A 24405-nucleotide genomic window follows, 5' to 3' on the forward strand; every position below is an offset into this window, starting at 1 on the left:
GCACCCTTTTGGCACAATATCATTTGAAATATCAAAGGTATTACACCTAGTTTTTTTGCACAGGATATTCAGTTAATATCACCATCATACAAACCAGACACAGTAAAACTTGGGCTCCAGGGGCCCTGAGGGTCTGGGGTCTTTGCCAAGTTGGTAATCCAGCTTTGACTTTAGCCGCCATGCTTTGGTCGAAATTGGGAAAAAATGGACACATCAGTAGTCCCCTCATGTAGTCTGGCCTTTCCAGCTGTGTCTCCACAATCCTGTAGAGTAATGTTTGGCTTCATCACAGATGCATTCTGGGATAGAAGGAAAAAAAACTGGGTTGTTTACATTTCTTTAAACCAATCACAATGGTCTTGCAGCGCCAAGCTTCATCTGTAACAACTGTGGCTCTGCTAAATAGTCTCAGGAAGGAATTTGTTCTGGTGAAACAACATCCAATATACATTAATACAGTAATGTGAGCTATTTAAATTAGCTGGATTTATAGGGACCACAATGGAAATAAGTCTTTAGGCTTTATTGTGTCATCCCTGACTATTTATGTATTTTAATGTATGACACCGAGTATTGTTTCCTTTTTTATATTTAAGTGGTCAAATAAAATCAATCAATCGCGGTTTAACCTCATTATCTCTCACCAGAGTATCTCTGTGTGTACTTTGTCCAAAGTAATCCCACAAATCAGTCCCAAAACGTCCCATTTAGAGAGAAGATGTCCTATACGTAGTCTTTGTAAATATGTACAATCATTCCCTGAAAGAACCAAGCAGGCCTGCCTTGTCTCACCGTCCACATCTTCTTTAAAGTTGACATTTTCAGCATGTAGCTCGCTAGCTCAAAGTTAGGTGTTTCCCAAGAGAACGGAGTTTGAGAACGGCAAAACACAGAGGGAGGAAGGGGAGGGACATCACAGGGATTTAGTATTGCACTTTCACTGAGTTGGGGGACTTGACAGAGACCAAAATAAAAGAATGGTATAAACTAGTGAAAAAAGTCTGGAATATCCTGGCTTTAAGTTCCTAGTAGCACTCAAGCTCCAAAAATGCTGAATCCTCTGGCTCTCAAACACAGATGCCTGCCTTTCTGCAGGCTACCTCACCCAGACCAATGCTCGATTTCTCTCCATAAGGTTTGCTGCAAGGTACTTCAATGATGCCCCCCCAGTGTTTCAGAGGCTGTTCTTCACCAGTGAAGAGTCCTCAGCTGTTCAGTACGGCCCCAGGAGGATGAAGCTGCGTGACCTCATGGGTGCCACCCTCCGTTTCCTCCAAAGTGATTGTGCCAAGTTTCGAATGCTCTGGGACTGGAGTCCCTGCGTGTCCCAGCTACTCACTAGCGATGTGATGGTGCGAGGGTATGTACCTGCTTTTTCTTCTGCCCTAAAGAGGCGTGCCGGGCCTTTTAGGACAAATTACCTTTAACTACAGCTGGTTTCCTTTGAAATCCAAAGAGAGTGTGCTTGATGTCTCAGTGGGGTGAGGTCAGCTCAGTAATGTTTGCAGAATTTCTAAATGAAAAGACTGTGTGGGTGTGTTTGGATTGTTCAGCTCATTCCCTGCACATTACTGCTAACTGCATTTCCAAAGCGTGCCATCCTTGTTTCCTTCAACCAACATTACCTCCACCAAGGAGGTCGTATTTTGGCTTTGCTTTGCCCGTTGTCTGTCTGTTCTGTTTGTGTTTTGTTAACATTGACATCGTGAGAGGACATGGCTTGGCAAAGGTCTGCGCTCTCAGAGTCCTTTTTGTATTTTCTTCATGTTGTTTTGAGAGTCAGCTTACAGACACTTGAAAAAAGACAATCCACAAAGTTACATTTACCTTTGTCAAAGTAATGTCATTTGTCATAAAAAACATTAAAGTCGCTACAATGGGCCTTTTTCACAGAAGCTATTTTGACATGTCATAATATTAATAGCACATATGTAAATGATAAAACAACATTTTCATGCTGGCTCAGTGTCACGGCTTACTGGCACACTTGAATAGATCAGAACCAGCGTCATCAGTAACAGCTTGTCCTGCTGAAAACCGGCCACAATGTCTTCTGTTAACAACACGTTCAGAGTGTGTTGAGTCCCAGCGGTAACAAGCACGGCTCCATGGGGAAGCTGACATGCGTGATGTGGAACATTTTAGAAATGTTTGCAGGTCTTTCTCTGGTCTTCTTGCTCTGCTAATTGCCAAGATGGTAATGGGAAGTAATCCATTACCCAAGCCGAAAACATCCATTCAGAAACCAAATGATGACGCTATTAGCTTTTTCATCCAAATTTGTCTAGCTGTTTACATTCAGCTGTTATATTGTTAATACTGTTCTGTGCCTTTCTGTAGCCTCCCTTCAGAGTCTTTGGTGTCCTACTTGTGTTCTCATCAAACTAAAAGCACTGTATTTTCTCATTGTCTCCAACAGGTACACTGCCCATTGTTTAGCGCTGGTCTCTCATATGACTGATAATCAGAAAAGCATCTTCCTGAGGAAGGTACTGACGAGTGATGAGATTCTGCACATGAAAATTAAGTATGTACCTTTTTGTTTTTCCTTTATCTATTGTCATAATATCTCAAGGTTTTAGGGAACATATTTAGTCTCAATCAGTGGTAGAAGAAGTATTATAACTAAAAAAATACCCAATTAAAGTTAACGGTATTGGACTCAAAAGATTTAAATAAAAGTACAGAACTATCACGTCAGAGTCCTCACTTTTTCCTGGTTCTTTTAGAGCTTTGGAAGAAACTCAGCAGCTGGAGGTAGAAAAGGCCCTGGTGCTAGCCAATCAGGGCTCTGTGATGTGGCGCCAGGAGAAAGCTAATAAGTTTACCAGGGGCCAGGTGGTATCAGAGGACCTGTCCCAGAATGTGGTAGCAGTGTGTGGTGTTGTCCTACCCAGGATCGTTCCTAGGCAGGCGGAACAGGTATGTTCCCTTTGCCCCATCAAACAGTCTGCTGTTGATCTTTCTGGTCCTAATATCAATCCTAATTTGCAGAGGAACCAGAAAGATCTGGTGCTGGTGGACTCAACCTGCCGCAATCTGAGAAGACTGGCGTTGGCTGTGGCTTCCCAGACGCCTGTGCTGCTGGAGGGTCCCATTGGATGCGGTAAAACTGCCATGGTTGAGTTCATGGCTGCCGTCACAGGACATACAAAAGCTACAGAGATCCTCAAGGTCCAGCTCGGGGATCAAACTGACAGCAAGGTGAGAGCGCATGGAGTCAATCTAAACTTAAAGGGGTACGCCACCAGTTTTACACATTAGATTCAGATTCTGAGGGCTGAACGTTACGTAGGATTAACAAAAAGCATTACGATCTGGAAATGGAGAAAAACTGGAACACACACACACACACACACACACACACACACACACACAGTGAACGTATTTCATAGGACTGATCAACTGTGTCCTGTCAGTGTCATAAAACATGGCGACACTCACAAGAAGACGAATTTTAACTAAATAAAAATAAAAACCTGGAAAAAAACAACATGGCGACACTAGCTGACATGAAGCACCAGAAAGCATCATGAACAGGAAATGTGAGGTTAGGAAGACGTGGGCATTAAGGAGGAAGGCTTATTAAAGACAGTTGCGTTATGGGCCGGGTCCATACGAGAGACTAAAAGGGTCCGGGTAATGCGGCCTCTGCTACTTTGTTTTTCACCATTTAAATATGTCTCCTATGTTTCCCTCAACTTTTTGGAAGTTTAACTACTAAATCCCTGGAATGCCCCTTCAATGCAGGTTAGGTGAAAGGCTGAGCATTTGTGCATGTGTTTTGTGTGTTTCACAGATGCTGCTCGGGATGTACCGGTGTACTGATATACCTGGGAAGTTTGTGTGGCAGCCAGGGACGCTGACGCAGGCTGTATCTAAAGGCCAGTGGATCCTCTTGGAAGACATTGACCATGCACCTTTGGATGTGGTGAGTTAAACTTAAAGGAACAGGGCCTTAATATTGCCAGTTCAAACATATATTCAATATGCCTACATTCTCTGCATATATTCTTAAGTATCAGCTTAATGTAAATGCATCATTGCAACAACCCATAATTGGAGTGAAATCTCCTTTTTCAGATATCTGTGCTCCTGCCTTTGATGGAGAATAAAAAGCTGATGATTCCAGGGCGGGAGGACTGCATCGATGTTGCTCCTGGATTTCAGTTTTTTGCAACAAGAAGGTAATAATGTCATTATGTTGTAAATGCACTTTTGGAAAAGCAGCTTATACTGATATAATTTCATTGTGGTAACCTGATTATCTTTCACTATTTGGGTGTGTCCCAGTGTCAGAACAAAAAGTGCACACTGCTTTTGACCTTTTGGCTCCATGGATATCCCACTGACTGTCCATGTAGCCTAAACGCTGTGGTCTGAAGCATATGCCACGTAGGGAAGACACACACCGTTCATATCAAGCTGAAACAAGAAATTCCCATTTCACACACAATTTCTGCAGTTAAGAAAGTTTTGTGAATCCGACTTGCAACATTCAAGAAAGGTTTAGGATAAGAATATGAAACGCCACATAAAAAAAGCCACATGAGTCCTATATTTGGGGACAAAAGCACACAGATGTCCACACACTGTGATGGAAGTAGTTTTAAAAAAAAGTTACAGCTTACCCAGCCGCTGTAACACCTTTGCATACCCAGCCAGTCTCTGCACACAGTGGGCATGACATGACATCAGTATGGCTGTTACTTCTTGTTGCAGAATGTACCTCAGTGGTGGCAGCTGGCACAAACCACAGAACTCTCATGCAGCGCTGCTGGACAAGTACTGGACCAAGCTGCAAATGGGCAACATGACACGAGAAGAGCTGAAGAAGGTGAGTGTTAATGGCTTACATTGGCTACAGCCCCCCAACAGTTTAGTACATGACTTCACGTGATTCCCTGCATAGCTCCAGCAAACTTTAAACTGACAGGGGTCTAATCAGTCAGAGTAATGGAAAATAGGACACTTATTGTCGTAGTCCATGACATTTCTGGTCAATGTGTTAATCTTTTCAGTTTTTTTATATTAGACAGAAACCTTCCTGAATGGCCCTTGTGTAGTACTCACTTAGCCCTGTCTCTGTGTGTAGGTGCTCATCAGCAGGTATCCACAGCTGACGGTGGTGTCAGACCGTCTCCTGGATATCTTCTGCCAGCTGACTGGGGACAGACACTCGGACCTGGACACAAGCTGCGTCCAACCCCCTGAGGACAACCAGCAGGACAACAGCCCCCTGCTGGAGGGGAGGGCACTGTCACTGAGGTGAGTTCTAGCTCACTACTGTCTCTGCTCCTCCTTTAGTTTCCTTAGTCTGGTATGTCATTACATTAAGTTATGCTAATGTTTAGTTGGTATGTATCTTCACATTAAAGGGGAACAATTAAATTAAACTCAATAAATCTTCCTCAATTGGGCGATCAAGTGTTCCTGCACTCTTGAGGTTTTTTTTGTCTTTGTGGAAAAAGAATTGATGCTCTAAACAGGATCCATGTTTCTCTTGCGGGCTTTAGTTTTCTGTCAGCAGCCTCTACTTCTCCTCTGTTTCCTGGAGGATTACAGTAGCCTATGGCGCTTCTATAACTTCTGCAAAAAACTACACTGTAGCTCAATCCTTTTTTGCGATATTTGAGAAGTTTGCTCATAATTAGCTTGACAATTGAATGTGTTACAAGCTGGCTCCTGTTTGCAACAAAAAGGAGGAAGCTCACACAAATGTACACTTAATGGCTTTATTTGGCCGAACTAGAACATAACTTCACTGCAAACCTGGATATCTGTAAAATATATATATATATTTATGACTAAATGGTTGAGTGTGCCAAAGAAAAGTTAAAATAAAGAAGTCAAAACAAAGAGCTGGTGTTTGATGATGTGGGGAAAGAAGAGAGCCGAGTTGGCAGCCGCCTTGAGTCCATGACGACCCTGGCCTTAGCCTTAGCCTTAGGCTTTAGGAAGACTACTGACACTACAAATGTAGATCGACCATATTTTGTGCAAATTCCAAACCTCTTTGAATTTTTCTTGACAGTAAAATAAAGCCACTGAATCCTCATATTTTCATTTAAAACAAAAAGGATTTAACACATCAACAAGTATTATTACTTTCTGACAGTAGATTTAACACTTGTTGTCCTGTAGTTGTAGTCTGTGAGGAGCCTTCACGGGATCGACATGCTTGGTTATATTCTGATGTAAAATAAGGGGGAACAGGACCACGGCTTGATATTAAAAGGAATTAATTAATCCTTGTATGTTATTGTTGGACACATTTTTCAAAGTCTTTATGCTGCATTTTAGAAAATCTGTCTTTCCTATTCAGCTCAAACATTAAATTCAGTAGGTGCAGACCATGAACTGCAACGTTTGAAAATAATTCTCAAATATTAGGGTCATTTCAAAAGTATAATATGTGTGAATGTCATTTGTCTGGATTCAATCAGCCTGACATGCTCATATTTTTGCTTTGGAGAAGGAGTTCTGTTTTCTTTTCAATTGGTAGTGAGAGGCAGTTGATAGGAACAGTTAACTTAATATTTATTCTCAAAAGTAAAAGAAATATGCTGATTTATTAATGTAAAGCGACTGACAACGACCTGTACAGCTGTGTCGTGTGCCGCACTTTGACTTTGGGTTTTTTATGGATCGAGCTGTGTAGTTAGCGATGTTGAAAGATTGCATCCCCCGAGCGATTTAATAATGCACTTCCATGATGTTTAAAGTGCATGGTGAACATCTGTGCAGCAGAGATAGGAAAGACAAGATGTGAGACCTTCAAAAACATTGGATCCTTTAAAGCCTCTGAACACACACGCAGGTGATTTCAGTTATTTTGGATGATTAAACCTCTGCTCAGGTTGAAGGGGGTCCGGAGCTTTGATGGGAAATGATTAGGTTACATATTTTATTTACTAAAAACAATAATAAAGCTGTTTGTATTCTTACCCCCTCCGGTGCAACAAACCTAACAGGAGGCTTAGGCAGATGTCAATCAATTCATAGATACACACCCCCACAGTCCTGGGAAGAGGTCTGATCAGCCAGGTTAACTAAAAACACATGTGTGGGTTTTCAGGGCCTTAATTCCCATAATGCAACATTGTCTTACTTCCCTTTCTGTAAATGCCCTCGTCTTTAACCCTAATGTTGTCCTCGGGTCAAATTGACCTGTTTTCCTATATCAATGTTCTTTCTAATTACCCAAAATGACATGATTGATTCCGCACAATGCTCTTTGGGAAGTACAAATCTATATATATATATATATATATATACACACACACACACACACACACACACACACACACACACACAGTGTTTCCTATATGTCGATTTTGTAGTGGTGGCCCACCATGGCACAGTTTCTGCTGCCACGTTATCAGCAATAGGGCAGATGCACAATGTAGTCGTGGTTGCCTTTTAAATGATTCTATATTGTGATATATATTGTGCCCCTTGGCCTTCTATCTGTCAGGACCCCCCCCCCCCCCCCCCCCCCCCCCCCCCCCCCCCCCCCCCCCAAATCCAAACCACCAGCCAGTCTTTAATTAGCTTTCCACTAGCTGCTGCTGTGTTCGATGGAGTATTGATTGGACTGTCCTCTGTACGCTGGGCTGGAATCCCGCATTCTGCAGATCAAACCAAGGCTTTGCCGTTAGGTAACACCTCCTCATTTAGAGACATTATCTGCCCGGCTGCTTTTGGAAGTTTCATCAGTGTGATGTATGTGCTGGCCGAGGTTCAGCCGTTAAATCAATGTTTCTCTAGTTTCCATGCTCTGCACTTCAATAGCACAAATGCACTTCATTGATCAGTGTCATTAACTGCAAAGCTCATCATATGTGTTGTTCTTGGTCATTAGGGTTCATGCTCCATATTCATGATTATTTCTGTTTTCTCCATCGTGACTCGGCAGGGACCTGCTGAAATGGTGTGAGCGGATCAGTGTTAACTTTGACAGCACATCCTCAGCCACAGCACAACATGTCTTCCAAGAGGTTAGTGGTTTTGATTGCTTCAAATGTCAGCAAGTAAACAGACAGGAAATAGCATTTGGTTTAGTTGTATTGCGTACTGCTCATATTATTTTATATTATGTTATTATAATAACAGTTATTGTAGTAATAATTCAAAGACCCTGCATGAATCACTGAGAGGGAAATAGAGGGACCCTACCCGGAGGAAGTCCGGTTGAGTGCCGCTACGTTGGAATTTACCCCGGTGGACGAGAGCGTCGCTTCCCTACGCCTGTGGGTGGTGGGGGGGAAAACTCTGATTGTTGTTTGTGCATATGCACCAAACAAGAGTTCGGAGTACTCCGCCTTCTTGGAGAACTTGAATTGAGTCCTGTATGGGGCTCCAGTGGGGGACTCCAAAGTTCTGCTGGGGTATTTTTGAACACACACGTGGACAATGATGGAGATACATGGAGAGGCGTGATTGGGAGGAACGGCCTCCCTTATCTAAACCAGAGTGGTTCAGTTGTTGGACTTCTGTGCTAGTCATGGATTGTCTATAACAAACACCATGTTCAAGCATAGGGATGTTCATAAGTGTACGTGGTACCAAAGCAACCTAGGCCGAAAATCAATTATCAATTTTATAATTGTTTCATCTGATCTGAGGCCGTATGTTTTGGACAATCTGGTGAAGAGATGGGCGGAGCTGTCAACTGATTACCATCTGGTAGTAAGTTGCGTCAAGGGGTGGGGGAAGACACTAGACACAACTGGTAAGCCCAAAAGGGTGGTGCTGGTAAATTGGGTACGTCTGAAGGAGGCCCCTGTCCGACAGACTTTCAACTCACACCGATGTCGGAGCTTTTTGTGCATCCCTGTGGAAGCTAGGGGCATTAAACCTGAGTGGACAATGTTCAAAGTTTCCATTGCTAAAGCTGCAGTGGAGAGCTGTGGTCTTAGGGTCTTAGGTGCCTCAATAGGCGGTAACCCACAAACACCTTGGTGGACACCGGTGGTCAGGAAAGAAGGAGTCTTTCTGGAATATTTTGAAGAACTCCTAAATCCAGCTAGTTCGCACTCAATGGTAGAGGCAGAGCTGGAGGATGATGGGGGATTGTTGTCAATTTCCCTGGTGGAAGTCGCTGAGCAACTCCACATTGGCAAAGTCCCAGGGATTCATGAGGTCCGTCTAGAAATGCTGAAAGCTCCCGGTGTGGAGGTGCTGTCTTGGTTGATACACCGCTTCAAAATTGCATAGAGGTCTGGGACGGTACATATGGAGTGGCAGACTGGGGTGGTGGTACCCCACTTCAATAAGGGGGACCAGAGGGTGTGTGCCAATTACAGGGGCATAACAATTTTCACCCTCACTGGTAAAGTCTACTCCAAGGTGCTGGAAAGGAGTGTTTGGTCGATTGTCAAACCTCAGGCTGAAGAGGAACAATGTGGATTCCGTCCTGGTCCTGGTACAACGGATCAGATCTTCACTCTCGAAAGATTGAGATCCATGTTACAAGCGGCCCAAATGGGTTTCCTCAGGATAGGGGCTGGCATCTCCCTTAGAGACAGGGTGAGAAACACAGTCATTTGTGGGGAGCTCAGAGAAGAGCCGCTGCTCCTTTATGTCAAGAGGAGCCAGTTGATGTGGTTCAAGCATCTGGTAAGAATGCCTCCTAGGGGGGTGTTCCAGGCACGTTCAGCTGGGAGGAGGCCTCGGGGAAAACCCAGGACTAGGTGGAGGGACTATATCTCTAACCTGGCCTGGAAACACCTCGGAATCCCCCAGTTGGAGCTGGTTAATGTGGCTCGAAAGGGAAGTTTGGGGTCCCCTGCTGGAGCTGCTTCTCCCGTGACCAGATTCCGGATAAGCGGAAAAGGATGGATGGATGGATATACTATTATATTGCACTGGGATTAGTTGTGATTGGAGCCAGGGTGTATAACTTCTAATCAGACAAGTGGTGGTTGATTCAGGTTGCATGACTTTTACTGACTGACTGCCTTGTGGTGTTGCTTGTGGTCGCCAGGCTCTGGACTGCTTCACAGCCATGCTGTCTTGGCCTGACAGTCGACTGCGAATGGCCGAGATCATCGGAAGCAAGCTCAACATCTCCAAAGAGAAGGTACGTGACCAGCCGTCTTTGGCGAAACATAAGGATTGGGTTTATGAAAAGTAGTCAAAAAGTCTAATTTTTGATCTACATTGTATACAGAAACATGTCCTAAGTTTAACTCCTGGCTGCTGTATGTCTGCAGGCGCAACACTTCTGCCAGATGTACCAGCCGGGCATCTCGCTGAGCGAGCTGGAGGCAACGGTGGGCAGAGTGACTCTGAGTCGGAAGCAGACAGAAGCAGTGCAGCTGAGTGTGTAAGTGGGACACCCTGCCGGATGCCCCCTTTAACCTTTGTTTACCCCAAATATTCATCAGCTTGTTGCTGTGCCAACATCCCCTTACTGATAGGGCCAAATAGACCCCCTGCTGGTAAATTGAATAAACATAGGATTAATTTAAAACTGCATTATGATAAGCAAACCCATCAGGACATACACAAATGTTCACATTGATTATTATTAAAGCCGGGTGTCAGACTTTAACAACAAACCAAGCAGCATGCAGAAACTGGCATATGTGTGTCCAGTAACCCATATAAACAGGATTTATAAGGATCTGATTGGCTTTTTTATCTTAAACGTTTGTCTTATTTCTCCATCTAATGGAGGGATTTAAAGCCAGTGAGATGTAACTTTTGAAAAACGAAAATACACATTTCTCTGGCAAATTGAAAGTTAAGTTCCTAAGAGATGTGACGCACTCTTGCTAATTAACACCCTCCCTTGGTCTGGTAAGAGCAGTAGCTTGTGGGGGCTAAGCCACTTTTTGTTCTTCAGTACACTGGACAGGATGTGAATTTTGGCACTTTGGTTAAAATCCAAAGTGACAAAATCCTATTTTGATGTGTTTCTATGTTGTTTCTTTAATTATTTATACATTTTTCACGCAGTTGTAAACCTCTTGGCAGTCTGGTGTGTAGATAGTTTTTAAGTGTAATCTTTGACATGTCTTGTGAAAATGCAAATGTAACTAAAATTTTAATAGTAACCTGTGATCTCGAGATAACAGGATTACAACAATAATTGTGTCACAAGGTCTCCTTAGAAATCTTTCCAAATTGATCTAAATTAAGTTGAGTGACACAATAGTCACTGTATATTCTCCAAAATCTGTCATCTTTCAGTTCATTAAATGTGTTGACATTGATTTAAAAAAGATAAAAGTATATTATTGCTGAGGGGACTGTGACACAGTATATCTACATACAAAGCACTCCAAGGAATACAGTATGTAATTATTCAGCGTGTTCTGTATTCCCCGGGAACAGGGACGTGCAGACCTTTGCTGCCACGCGTCCCTCTGCTGTGCTGCTGGAGCAGCTGGCCGTGTGTGTGGCCAAAGCAGAGCCTGTTCTTCTTGTGGGAGAGACAGGGACTGGGAAGACTTCCACCGTCCAACACCTGGCCAGAGTCACAGGTGAGCCCAAGAGCCCGGCTTGGCTCCCATCCACAGGCTAAAGGGTCCATAAATACCTTCACATGGTCTGACAGCACTCCTGATTCAAGTCTTCCTTATTGTTTATTGAATCCAGGACACAGGCTGCGGGTTGTGAACATGAACCAGCAGAGTGACACTGCCGACCTGCTCGGAGGGTGAGTGACACGCACACTGCACCTTAATAACATTACCATAACATTTCCCATCACACACACACATTCCATGTCTTGGTAATATCAAGTATTCAAACAAAGGGTTTAAAGGGTTAAAATGATGAGCAGATTGACAGATAGTCAAGAGAAGTAAGGAAAACAGCTGCTGAATAAAGGAGCAGTCTTCTGATTACCGAGTCTTTGTTTCTCCATGGGGACAGTGTAGAGCTAAGCAACCAATGACAGCCAGGAGCAACATGCAACGCTGCATGTGCAGTGTCTAGTCCTGCAAAAAGATCACACACTACGCAACAAGGACAGCAGCAGAGCAAAGAGCATTAAACTGTATCTCTTATAAATGTGCATGCAAGTCACTCAGTTTTACACTATTCTACTAATTTAAATTCATTAAACACCTCCTCTGTCCAAACCCCAGCCGCATCTCCACACTCCAGAATTCATTTTCCAAATGACAAGAAGTGTTTCTGTGTCATTGCTGGTGGATTTCACACATTTTTTTTTCTTTTTCTGTCTAATTCAGGTACAAGCCAGTAGACCACCACCAGATCCTGCTCCCTCTGCGGGAGGCTTTCGAGGACCTGTTCTCCCAGACTTACTCGAGGAAGCAGAACCTGACCTTCCTGGGTCATGTGCAGACCTGCTTTAGGGGGAAGCGCTGGCAGGATCTGCTCAAACTCATGGACCACGTGTGCAAGTCTGCGCTCACTAAGGAGCTGCAGGAGAAAGCAAATGGTATGCACAGGAATACACAAGGAAAAGTTAGTAAACTGGCTGCTTTACCACAATGAAAGACTAATTTATTGTGTGTGTGTGTGTGCATGCGTGCAGCTGCCTTGCTGCAGGAGCAGTGGGAGGCGTTGGCTGCCAGGCTGAACCAGACCCAGCAGCAGATCCGAGCCTGTGAGGCAGCCATGGTCTTCGCCTTTGTGGAGGTGAAGAGCACATTACATTTCTTTTATCAGGAACCCTGGTAGCCCTCTCTCTCCCCTGGTGTCCTGTCACTCTCTGTACTGTCAACTGTCAAATAACGACTAAATGCCCCAAAAGTGAATTGCCCTCTTTGTGTTGGTGTGTAGGGAACATTAGCTCAGGCAGTGAAGAAAGGCCAGTGGATCCTGCTGGATGAGATCAACCTGGCGGCAGCCGAAACTCTTGAGTGTTTGAGTGGACTGCTGGAAGGCAGTGCCGGATCTCTAGTGCTGCTGGACCGGGGAGACACCGGTAAGCTCTGCTGCTACTCATGGGGTTGGGCTTTCATAGCGTTTTATTTAAAGGTGGATTTGTTTTTTATAAGCCACACGACCGAGGCCGCTGGAATTGATGAAATCCATGTCTGAATCCCTCAATGAATACATTTAGATTCAGCTTTCAACATTTGTAACCAGAGTAAAAAAAAAAAAAAAGATTCAGTTGAGCTCTTTACTTTGTTAGTAAAAACACTTTTTGTAGTTGCAGTTTATAAATGTTCTCAACAACCTGTAGAGATGAGCACCAGAAGTCACGAGATCTTGACTCTGAACAGGTTGGTTAGTGTTGGAACAGAGTGATGGTTTCTTTTAATGTTATTTTTTGGGCTTTTCCGCCTTTAATTTTTGACAGGACGGTTAGTTGAGAAAGGGGAGAGAGAGGCGGAAGACATGTAGGATATTGTCACAGGTCGCATTCGAACCCTGGACCTCTGCATTGAGGCATACACCTCAAAATACATGTGCGCCTGCTCTACCACTGAACCAACCTGGCCACAACCGTAATGTTTTTTTACCCAATGATCTTTGGAACAGCACAGATGTCAGACCACATTAACCATTAGTGGCTCACTTCCGGCCATAATGTTAATCAGCAACATCTCATATGATCTGTTGCCGCCGAAGTTTATCATCTTTGTACACTGTTAATAAGAAAGAGCCTCAGAGTTTGTTTTTATTATACCAGAAACTGATACTGCATTTCCAGACACACATTGAAGAGATTTCAGCCATACTGAGGCAGCCCAAAGATATATAAAAAATAAATAAATCTGCGGTGTATAAACTGTAGAACACTACTTCTCCACATCATAGCCTCTAACCCCGGAGCTGCGTGGATGCGCTGCATTCCCGCTGTGCTGTTTCATTCCGTCTTCCACCGTGCATCCTACAACGAGAGCGTCTTCAGAAGCAGAGTGTTATACCTGAAAAATGTAGTTGTTTTGGTAAGATTTTAGGCTTAAAATAGTGTAGTGATGGTAGAAGTGTAGGAGAGCTAGAAAGGGAGTTTATTTTGAAAAGTGGGCGGATGTTCTAGTTCCACTCCCTGCCCAGCCCAGCCTGTTGATCACCACACAGCTCCGTCAGAAATAGATCTGGCGTGTATTCTTAGCAGAGTGGAGCGGAGAGCTGCTTCGGGAAAGCTTCTACGACTCGCTCCGTCACGGCTGGTGGAACCATGAGCATTGTCTTGAGTGGTCGGAATGCAGCTCAGGCGCCTCTGGTGAAATCTAGGGGTGAGGCCACGCAGCACTAAATAAATCACTGATCAATCAGTCTATCGATCTATCAATCATCAACTAGTTCTGCTAAACATCTGAGCTTGTTGACTCTCCTGACCAGACACTTGCTGCACATACGACATCCCAAAGATCACACAGATTTGTGTCCTTGTCAGGAGAATCAAATATATTTAGCCATTATGCATAGATTTTTCTGTATTCCCGGGATTGTTGCTAATATAGTTGTTTTTGTTTCCCCAGAGCCTCTGCTCCGCCACCCAGACTTCCGTCTCTTTGCCTGCATGAACCCAGCTACTGATGTGGGAAAGAGAAACCTGCCGCTGGGCCTCAGGAACAGGTTTACTGAACTGTATGTGGAGGAGCTGGAGAATGAGGGGGACCTGCAGATTCTAGTTTCAGACTACCTCAGGTTCCTGAAGCCCGCCAGGAGTGTTATCAGTGGCATCATCAGGTCAGCCTTTACATAATGTTACATCTGGTGCAGTTAACATGGCTCCCACAGATCCTTTTAAAGCGGTGATAGAATGATTATATAGAACATTTCACACTATTCTGCTTGCTATTCTATAGGCCCTGATGATACACTGTGAATAAGCCCTGGAAGAAACAAGAGCTTTTCTCCCAAATATGATATGTTTATGAATATTTAGATGGGTAGCAGCATTTGGTAGTCCAGTAACCCAGTCTTGTCAGACTGTAGAGATCATGAAGTCCGACACAGTCTTACTAAATTTGCAATTAGCCATAAATGTTTATAAAACGGCCCATATTTGTACTCTACATAGTTGATTTCTTGCATAAAAAACGTCTCAGAAGTGAATTTAGTGATGAAGTAGCAGACGAACAATGTATTAAATGTCTGCGCAAGCTATTCAGAAGACTAGCGAGTCTAAGATCAGTGGTGTAGCCTATGTAAATTTCAGGGCTTGATAAAGACTAGAGACCAGAGCCAAATAAGGAGGAGCCACGTAGTTGACGTCAACAATGTTGAGATCTGCCCATTTTCAGAGGCGGCTTTAAATTGTGAGATTTTCAGAGGACAGAGGTGTATATTGGATTTTGAAGTACTACGTATGCCTATTTTACCTACCAAACTGTAAATTGTCAACTATGAGAAGGTCAACTCCGTTTTGCATTATATCAACTCTTAAAGGTTGTAAAGAATTTCACAGAGTAAAATCAGAAAGTTTTTGAAAAATGTAAATTCTTAGGAAGCGATGTGGCGTGACTGCTCACTCTACACTCCTGTTTGTTGCAGTTTTTAGAATCCTGCATACGGCTCAAGCTAACTCACTCTTAATTGTGTTTGTGTGCAGTTTTTACCTGTCAGTACGAAAGGAGGCCACCTCCCATCTGGTGGATGGGACTGGCCACAGACCCCACTACAGTCTGCGTACTCTGTGCAGGGCTCTGAAGTACGTGGCAGCAAACCCCTGTAACAGTGTGCAGCGCTCACTCTACGAGGTAGGAGCCAGAACATAAAGATCTCAATAATCCCTCTCTCTCAATAATACAGTGATCTCTGTAAAGTGTTTGTTCACTGAAATTCAAAGGAAAACCATATGCTCATGTCTTGCTGGTGATACTAAGATATGCCATTTGGTTTGGGGTAAGTGACACCTGGTGTATGAAGGTAGTTTAGATCAGCTGCATGGCGTTGACCTTGTTCCTGTCTCCTGGTTGCAGGGTTTCTGCCTGAGCTTCCTCACTCAGCTGGATAGAAGTTCCCACCCTGTGGTCCAGAAATTGGTGTGTCAGCACATCCTAATGGGGAACACCAAGTGTCTCAAACAAGTAAGACATTCTGACACCTAGTATCTGTCTTTTCAAATGTTTATGCCAAGTGTTGTATGGTGAAGACACTCAAACACTTACTTTACTTTATTTACCTCAGCTGCGGAGAGATGGCGGCCTTGTCCCTTTCCCTTCAACACCTCTGTTTACCTGCTGTTTTGATAAATCCAGAATATCACACATTTCCACAGCAGTAATTTAATCGGTAAAAAAGCAGAGTCATGACATACTCATTCACTCACTCTGCTGTTCTTCAGTCACTCGTACCTCTCTCTCATCAATGACCCGGGTTGGAGCGGGGTTATCTGACCTGTTTTCAACCCTTGTTTTTGTCAATTCAAACCAAGCCAGTCAACCCGGGTTGATCCCTGGTCAACTCGGATCGACCTGGGGCACAACCCGGGAGTCCTAACCCTAACCCCGGCCGTCTTTTAATGGGGAACATGTGCAGGAAGTCATGCTTTTTATGACATGTTTAAAAACTAGAAATAATTAGACTGCCATTGTTTCCTTTGCTAAGCTATTTGACAAGACGCCGTAAGAGTAGAAGACTCAACAAGCCAGTTGTGATCAACTGAGGAGGAAAAAAGCTTTTCATGTTTTTTTCAATGTGTCCTGCAGCCCATCCCGGCGCCCTCAGATCGCCGCTGCGTGGATGTGGAGGGCTACTGGGTGTCCCAGGGGGAGATGGAGCCTGCTCTGGATCCCAGTTACATCCTCACCGCCTCAGTCAAACTGAACCTCCGCGACCTCGCCAGAGTGGTATCTGCAGGGTAGGAAAACTGTTGCCCGGCCCGACTCCATGCTCAGGATTTCCCCCAAACCAAGGGGTTCATCTATAAATGTCCAGACGTTCACTTTTTTCAGAGCTAATTCTGGCCTTTTTAGGAAAGAATGCATCAGGAAATGTGGTTGGACCGAATTCCCCTGCAGTCGGTGATCTGCAATCAGCTTTTCTGCCTGTGTGGCCTGTGTTAAGGACAGCCGACCTCCTGAGCTCCTTACTAATATTTGTAGAGTTTAAGCGGCTGCTGTGGGGGGTCAGGTCTGGCTCTCAGTCAGCGCTCTAGCTCATCCCAAAGGTGTGGGATGGGATGATGTCAGGGCTTTTTGCAGTTCAGTCAAATTCTTCCACAGCAAACTGGGAAAAGTATTTCTTAATGGAGCGGGCTTTGTGCCGAACATCATTGCATGGTGCAGTATAAAGCTTTCCCCTAAATGGTCCCAATTAAGGCTAAACAAGTTGAGACCAAATGTACAGAGAAGTTTTACATATTAGCAAAAAAGTACTATTTAATATAGAGTGATTTGATTAGGACAATGCAAATTAATCAACATTTCTGTAAATGCACCAATTCGCTATTTTTCTACCTATCATGCAAGTCTTTATGGGAAGAAACCCAAGCAAACATGGGGAAAACATATAAACTCCACGAATCAACGTGGATTCGAAGCAGGAACGTTCTTTCTGTGAGGCAGAAGTGCTAACCACTTAGCCAGTATGTTTCAGAAGTTAAAAGTGGCATTAATTAAGTTAGAGTGTTTTGGCCCGACAGTTTAATGTTAAAATGCATCTATAGTCACATCCTCTAGCGTGTTGCTCAGCAGAGGGGCATGAAAAAGCAGAACAACATTCTGTAATGACTGCAAACGGTATTCTCTTCTGTTACAGCTGCAGTTAGTGATTATTGTTTTAATAAACTTATTGATAGTGCAGCTTTAAGTAATGATTTGTTTAATCCTATTTAATTCTCTTGTCACAATGTTAGCATACCCATTGCCAGTCATGTATGAAGGTGTTCTGGCTTTATTTGTGGCTGCTGTATGACACAGTGGCCCCGCCTTACCAGTTGATAGCCCCCCACCCCACATCACTCTCTCTCTCTAAATGTTTGGGCCTCTCAGGACTCACCCGGTGCTGATCCAGGGAGAGACATCTGTGGGGAAGACCAGCCTGATCCGCTGGTTGGCTGCAGCCACGGGCAACCAGTGTTTGAGAATCAACAACCACGAGCACACCGACATCCAGGAGTACATAGGCTGCTACTCATCGGACGCCCGGGGCATGCTTGTTTTTAAAGAGGGTATGGTTACTCATGTTGACCTGTTGAAAAAGACCCAGAGTCACATGTATTCGTACATTATGTGATACAAGATTTAACACAAAAGCAGTATAGAGTAACATCCAGAACATTTCAGTTTAAGGAGGAAAATATTGGGTATCACAGCTGGTAGAGCGCGTGCCCATACATAGAGGCTCATTCTTCAATGCAGCGGTCTAAGGTTCGACTCTGACCTGCCGCCCTTTGCCGCATGTCTCTCTCCCCTTTCGTGTCTTCAGCTATCCTACAAAGCAAGGCCTAAAATGCCCACTTAATCAAACAAATTAAAAAAGGAGGAAATATTGTTACAGACTTCAAAGAAAGTAGTCAAACACAAAGAACCAAAAGTGTAACCAGCTATATTTATAAACTATGGCATGTTTTGCAGAACAAAGACGTGAATCTTAAATGGATTCTGATATAATGTTCATGACGGACTAAATCTGAGTAGTAAAGCATAAGATTTCAGCATTTATGGGCTCAGAAATCGTTCTTTTATATTATGTAGAGAAACTGTCCCCACTGGACTGGGACAGTTTCTGGGACTGGGCTTAGACCCGCCCCCAGACTAACGCCACCCAATGTTTGCTGCAGGTGTTCTGATAGACGCCATGAGGAAAGGCTACTGGATCATCCTGGACGAGCTGAACCTCGCCCCCACCGACGTCCTGGAGGCTCTCAACAGGCTGCTGGACGACAACAGGGAGCTCTTTGTGGCCGAGACACAAGAAGTCATCAAGGCGCACCCCAGATTCTTGCTGTTTGCTACCCAGAATCCCCCTGGTCTCTACGGCGGTAGAAAGGTATAGCATTCATTCAGTCTGAGAGATTAATGGATGACGTCACAGGTTGGGGTTCAGATCGAGTTTGCTTGATAACAACTGGTTAGATTGCCATGGAATTTGATAGAGACATTCATGAACCCCACACAATGAATTCTAATGTCTTGGTGACTCATCTAGGCCCTTGCCCCTACCACTTAGCCCTACCACTCTGTTTTGCACGTTCACGTGTAGGGTTATTGGTAAAATATTGACCATCGAAACATAGGGGTATACACCACATATATTGTGTTTTCTTGTTTGGTTCAGGAGATATGATGCAAAATACATTATTTGCTTAGTCTGAGTCTTAAACTTGAGCCCCAATTTCTGGGTGGTGATTAATACACTTACTCCACTTCTACCTTTCCAACACAATCTAGAAACTGTTTGAGTAATCTTTCCTGACTGATCTCCAGGTGCTGTCCAGAGCTTTCAGGAACCGCTTTGTGGAGCTGCACTTTGATGAGCTGCCCAGTGGAGAGCTGGAGACCATCCTTCACCAGAGATGCAGCCTGCCTCCGTCCTACTGCACCCGGCTGGTCAAAGTCATGCAAGAGCTTCAGGTAACTGGACACTCGTGTATGTTGTGTTATGTATGAACCTACCTGTTCTAGGTGATCCTAACTTGATGTGCGACATGTGTTTTCAGTCCTTACGCAGGGGATCTTCTGTGTTTGCGGGGAAACATGGCTTCATCACCCTCCGGGATCTGTTCCGTTGGGCAGATCGCTACAGGCTGGAGGAGCAGGCCAACACATCCCAGGACTGGCTGCAGCATTTGGCTGACGATGGTGAGGCTTGTCATGCTGTCTGTTGAGTCCCCAACCGATAACGTGTTCCACTGAAAATTGAGATAAAGTTGTTGTGGTCTTCACCAGGGTACATGCTGCTGGCAGGACGTGTGAGGAAGCCCGAGGAAGAGGCTACTATCGTGTCCATCCTGGAGAAGCACTTCAAGAGGACGGTGAACCCTGAAAGCCTGTTCTCTCAGAAACAGGTTACAGGCCAGTTCAGTAAGTAGAACACTAGCACACGCTGGTCCAGGGCCACCTCATGCAGTCGCACTGTACTTGAAGTATCAATGACAGATAACAGTTTGTCCAGTGACCTCCCTTCCACCACAGCTACAAATGGGTCCTGTTTTAGCCATTAACGGAGCCAGCCTTCCTGATCAATTTGTATTTCTCGCGTCTGAGTGGAAGGTTGCCTTTTAAATCCATAATTCTGAAGATTGCTTCTGAGATCTTTTAAATGTTGATGGAAAGGTGAAGAGGAAGTGGACATAATAAACTATGAGGAGAGTAAGAGGCCACAAACTCATGTTGGCTTGGTGCTGTGATTGGCAGGTCCCTTTATCGACAGCATCGCCGGGGTCCCAGAGGAGTTTCGCCATGTGGTGTGGACTCACAGCATGAGAAGACTGGCTGTGCTGGTAGGACGGGCTCTGCGTTTTGGGGAGTCTGTCCTGCTCGTAGGAGACACTGGGTAAGATTCCCACGTGGAAGGCCCAAATCATTCTGTCCAGGGTAGAGTAAAATGACCACGGAGTCATGGAAGCAGTTTGAAAAGTATGAGTTTATGGGGCTTTAAATCCTGCTTAGCTCTTCTCCTGTTCCCTCACTAGATGTGGAAAGACTACAGTCTGCCAGCTGTTTGCTGCTCTGGCTGCACAGAAGTTTTTCTCAGTCAACTGTCACCTACACATGGAGACGTCTGACTTCCTGGGAGGCCTGCGGCCTGTCAGACACACACATCAGGTACTGATACGGAACAAACTAGTTTCCTACAAATAAATCCATTAATCGATTAACATTACACTTTCATTCTCAATTCTATTTCTGTCTTAGCAGTTGCTTAATTTCTATCCGGTACAGTCAGTAGTGAGGGGACCACAACCTCTTAATAATACTCAACAGTATCTTTCACCCCTTCAAAGGTTCCATAGAGTGGAGATGTTGATGAAGTTTAATAATTGGAAGGAATAAGAATACAAGGAACACCATTGTTACATTTGAATGGAGCCATTAAGAAGACTTAGAAAATAAGATTCTCTGATCAGCTGAGCCTGTTCTCTCTCTCTCTCTCTCTCTCCCTCTCTCTCTCTCTCTCTCTGTCTGTCTCTCTCTTTCTCTCTCTCTCTCTGTGTGTGTAGACTGATGGAGAGGACAGCGGGCTGTTTCAGTGGCATGACGGTCCCTTGGTGCTGGCCATGAAGGAGGGAGGAGTGTTTCTTCTGGATGAGATCTCCCTGGCAGACGACTCTGTGCTGGAGAGACTCAACAGGTAGACACTCACGCAGACAGCAGCACAAAGGTTTGCCCTGGGACGTGGAGCATTTAGGGGCAAATTACATCATTTGCATTTTGGTGACATCATTGCACAGTTATTCGCATTAACTCATTGGCGGTTGCAGCGAGGGAGCGATCACTAAAGCAAAGCTTGGGGGAGCGACTTGCCAATAAATTGAGAATATCTGGTCCACCTTAAAGCCAGCCCACCTTAAGATTGTGAGCCTATGCTGAGGTTGTTGTATTCCTTGACTAAGCAGCTTGCAGCAAAACACGGGAACCTGGCTTGGGTCTGAGGAGTAGTTTTTAGTTTTTATTCAGTGACAGATAAACTGAACACAGACTTCACTGCTATAGTGTGCTTTGCTTCTTGTTCCGTACATCCTCTCCAAAAAGTAATCCTTGTCAAGCGTCTTGTGCACCTCGTGAAGACAGTAAGACAAATATGTAACAGAGTGCAGATTTACAACATTTGTGACCAGTAGTGCCGCAGAGTGTACTTTAGGTACACTTGGTATGACATGACGTATAACATTTTGCATGTTGTTGACTCCAAGAAGAGCCGTTGACCATGCGTGGTGTTTCCTGTCAGTGTTCTGGAGACGGAGAAGTCCCTGGTGCTGGCAGAGAAGGGCAGCGGAGACAACGATGACGTGGAACTGATCCGGGCAGCTGCAGCTTTCCGGCTGGTTGCCACCATGAATCCTGGGGGAGACTTTGGCAAAAAGGAGGTAGATGGAAAAACCAAACTGTGTTGTCAGTGGATCTCAGGATGAAGTCCTACTTGATGACTTATTAAAAAGACACTGTTGCATTTTTCTGTAATTGATTCCACTGAGATTGAAGGTAGGATTGAACTTTCTTTTCCAAATGTCCGAATTTGCTTTCAGACTAACCAACCATACCTGTATGTAGGCATGGTGTCTAACTTTGTGCTTGTGTGCTTTGGAACAGCTGTCTCCGGCCCTGAGGAACCGCTTCACAGAGATCTGGTGTCCTCAGAGCAATAGCCGCGCTGACCTGGTCCAGATCATCCAACACAACCTGCGCTCGGGCCTCTCGCTCGATGGTAAACCAGCATCTGGGGCTGGATCCCCTTTCAGATACAGTCACTCGGTTACACTTCACATACATACTGTATGATACATTCAATATGTAAATAGTTTGTTTGCTAAACAGATTGGCTAAGTCATTTTGAGACACTTTCACAGCATCATATTTATTTACGTTTTAGAGTCTAAATTATATCCGCTAAAATAATGGTAGATCATCAACATGTGGCCAAACATTTTTCCTCAAATATAATTTATTAAGCTAGATAAGTAAGATAATTAAATCTGAAATCGAAGCTCTAGTACTAAGGCAGTTAGTGGAAGTTGGTCTACATAGCTGTTGCCGTCAGGCCTGTTGATCTGTTCTTTTTCTAATTAATAGTTTTTAGCCCTGCTAGCAGCACTGCTCAGAGGCAGGGCTAGAACTAGGGTTAAGGGTTGTGCTCAGACACAATTAAAGACCGTAGCTAGTGAACATAGAGGGGCATTTAGCAGCTAAAGAGACAGATATGTCTTTCCAAATGAATGCTTATGTGTCTCTGTCTGCTGGATGTGTGTATAGGAAACTGTTTTCTAACAGCACCACCACAACAACTTAATGGGCCCTATTTTAACGATCTGAGCGTATAATTGGTGTGTTCTGGGCGTAACATGCAATCAACCAATCAGAGGACCTCTCCCATTCCCTTTAAAAGACCGCAAGACCTTGGCGCATTGCTGTTATGATGGAGGATTTGCCCTTAATATTTTTATTAGTAATCTTTTGCATGTGCGTTTTGCTGCTGCATGTCCCTGTGTGTGGAACAAGCACAGTGTGTGTCCCTGTGTGTGGAACAAGCACAGTGTGTGTCCCTGTGTGTGGAACAAGCATAGTGTGTGTACCCATGTGTGTAACAAGCATAGTGTGTGCGCACTGTGCAAAAGCCTAGGATAATTTCACTAATGTGCTGTTAAAATAACAATGAAATGCTGCGTTACTGACTTTAGACCAGGTTTTTGTTGGTCAATGGCGCGATCACTTCCCGCTACCTCAAGATAGCAATACACTTAGAATGCAGCTGAACACACATCCCCTGTAAGACAAGTACGCCCAGAATGCACCTGAACACACATCCCCTGTAAGACCAGCCCGCTCAGAATGCATCGAGTACAAGATGGGGCCCAATGTGTTTCCAGCTTGTTTCACTGCCCCCAGGTGGACAAAGTGTTACAGGTCAGTTTGACAGTTGTTCTCTCATTGGTTGCAAATTAAGAAGTCACACCAAACAAAGCCACGGTTCAATTGATTGAACTTAGAGCACAGTAAGGCATAAGATCTGAGTGATGCACAGCTACCAAGGTAATACTGCCCTAAAGTTTAAAGTCATTGCTGTCTCCTGACGAACATAATGGATCACCTCACCGTCGCAAACCAAACACCAATGATGTGTAGAGGGGCTTGGTGTTGTTAGCTACACTGCAGACCTCAGTGTTGTTGCTTTATTCACTTCAATGCAAAGCACAAAGACTGACGTATAGTTACCTAATGTGAAAAGTGTTCCTGATGTGGCAGGCAGCGACATCGCCGAGCTGATGCTAGACTTCATCGAGTGGCTGACCCAGCAGGACTTTGGCCGCCGCTGCATCCTGAGCGTCAGAGACGTCCTGTCGTGGGTATACTTCCTCAACACAGTGTGCGAGCGGGACGAGGACGGCTTCATGACCATGGGAGCCTTGGACGACGAAGAAGAGGCAGAGTGGGACCTCAGACTGGACACTGTTACTGCCTTTATCCACGCTGCATGTCTGGTCTACGTAGACGGCATCGGCTCCGGTGAGCTGACAGCTGATGTTTAGTTCCGCTGAGAGTCTATTTCCCAAAAGAGTTGTTTAAGAAATGTTATTTGGGTTCCCTTCTCCTGCAGGAACCACAGTATCATCTGCAGATAGCGCCCTTCTGGCCCGCAGGATGTGCCTGGGCTACCTGCAACAGCGGCTGAGCAAGATGACCAAGCTGGACCAGGAGATGCTGGACGCCCTCAGAGTGTATGACAGCAGACTCCCGCGGGAACCTCAGTGGGGCGAAGACTTCTTTGGCATTGACCCCTTCTACATTGCTTTAGGTAGGAACCTTACTGATTTCTAACAGATTCATATGATGGTGTGTTCATGTCCTATATGTTGGAATGTTT

The 24405-nt window shown here is 44.6% G+C and overlaps 1 protein-coding gene across 2 annotated transcripts in view; it reads left to right on the forward strand.

The window, feature by feature from the left end:
* Nucleotides 1-24405, forward strand: part of mdn1 (midasin AAA ATPase 1) — a 61175-nt gene that overhangs the window by 898 nt on the left and 35872 nt on the right. For both annotated transcript variants that reach the window (XM_034899961.1, XM_034899962.1), the window contains exons 3-34: nt 1136-1360; nt 2420-2527; nt 2730-2922; nt 2995-3204; nt 3800-3931; nt 4084-4187; nt 4723-4837; nt 5096-5268; nt 7919-8000; nt 9989-10084; nt 10218-10330; nt 11344-11492; nt 11608-11668; nt 12207-12418; nt 12515-12618; nt 12763-12907; nt 14415-14625; nt 15491-15638; nt 15861-15968; nt 16590-16741; nt 17874-18052; nt 18665-18873; nt 19311-19457; nt 19544-19685; nt 19773-19907; nt 20241-20379; nt 20519-20651; nt 21047-21177; nt 21775-21913; nt 22137-22251; nt 23787-24047; nt 24139-24336. In XM_034899961.1, the coding sequence (XP_034755852.1) occupies nt 1136-1360; nt 2420-2527; nt 2730-2922; nt 2995-3204; nt 3800-3931; nt 4084-4187; nt 4723-4837; nt 5096-5268; nt 7919-8000; nt 9989-10084; nt 10218-10330; nt 11344-11492; nt 11608-11668; nt 12207-12418; nt 12515-12618; nt 12763-12907; nt 14415-14625; nt 15491-15638; nt 15861-15968; nt 16590-16741; nt 17874-18052; nt 18665-18873; nt 19311-19457; nt 19544-19685; nt 19773-19907; nt 20241-20379; nt 20519-20651; nt 21047-21177; nt 21775-21913; nt 22137-22251; nt 23787-24047; nt 24139-24336 (4769 nt within the window). The remainder of the gene's footprint in view (nt 1-1135; nt 1361-2419; nt 2528-2729; nt 2923-2994; nt 3205-3799; nt 3932-4083; nt 4188-4722; nt 4838-5095; nt 5269-7918; nt 8001-9988; nt 10085-10217; nt 10331-11343; nt 11493-11607; nt 11669-12206; nt 12419-12514; nt 12619-12762; nt 12908-14414; nt 14626-15490; nt 15639-15860; nt 15969-16589; nt 16742-17873; nt 18053-18664; nt 18874-19310; nt 19458-19543; nt 19686-19772; nt 19908-20240; nt 20380-20518; nt 20652-21046; nt 21178-21774; nt 21914-22136; nt 22252-23786; nt 24048-24138; nt 24337-24405) is intronic.

This window comes from Etheostoma cragini, chromosome 18, assembly GCF_013103735.1.
Source record: "Etheostoma cragini isolate CJK2018 chromosome 18, CSU_Ecrag_1.0, whole genome shotgun sequence".
Lineage (NCBI taxonomy): Eukaryota > Metazoa > Chordata > Actinopteri > Perciformes > Percidae > Etheostoma > Etheostoma cragini.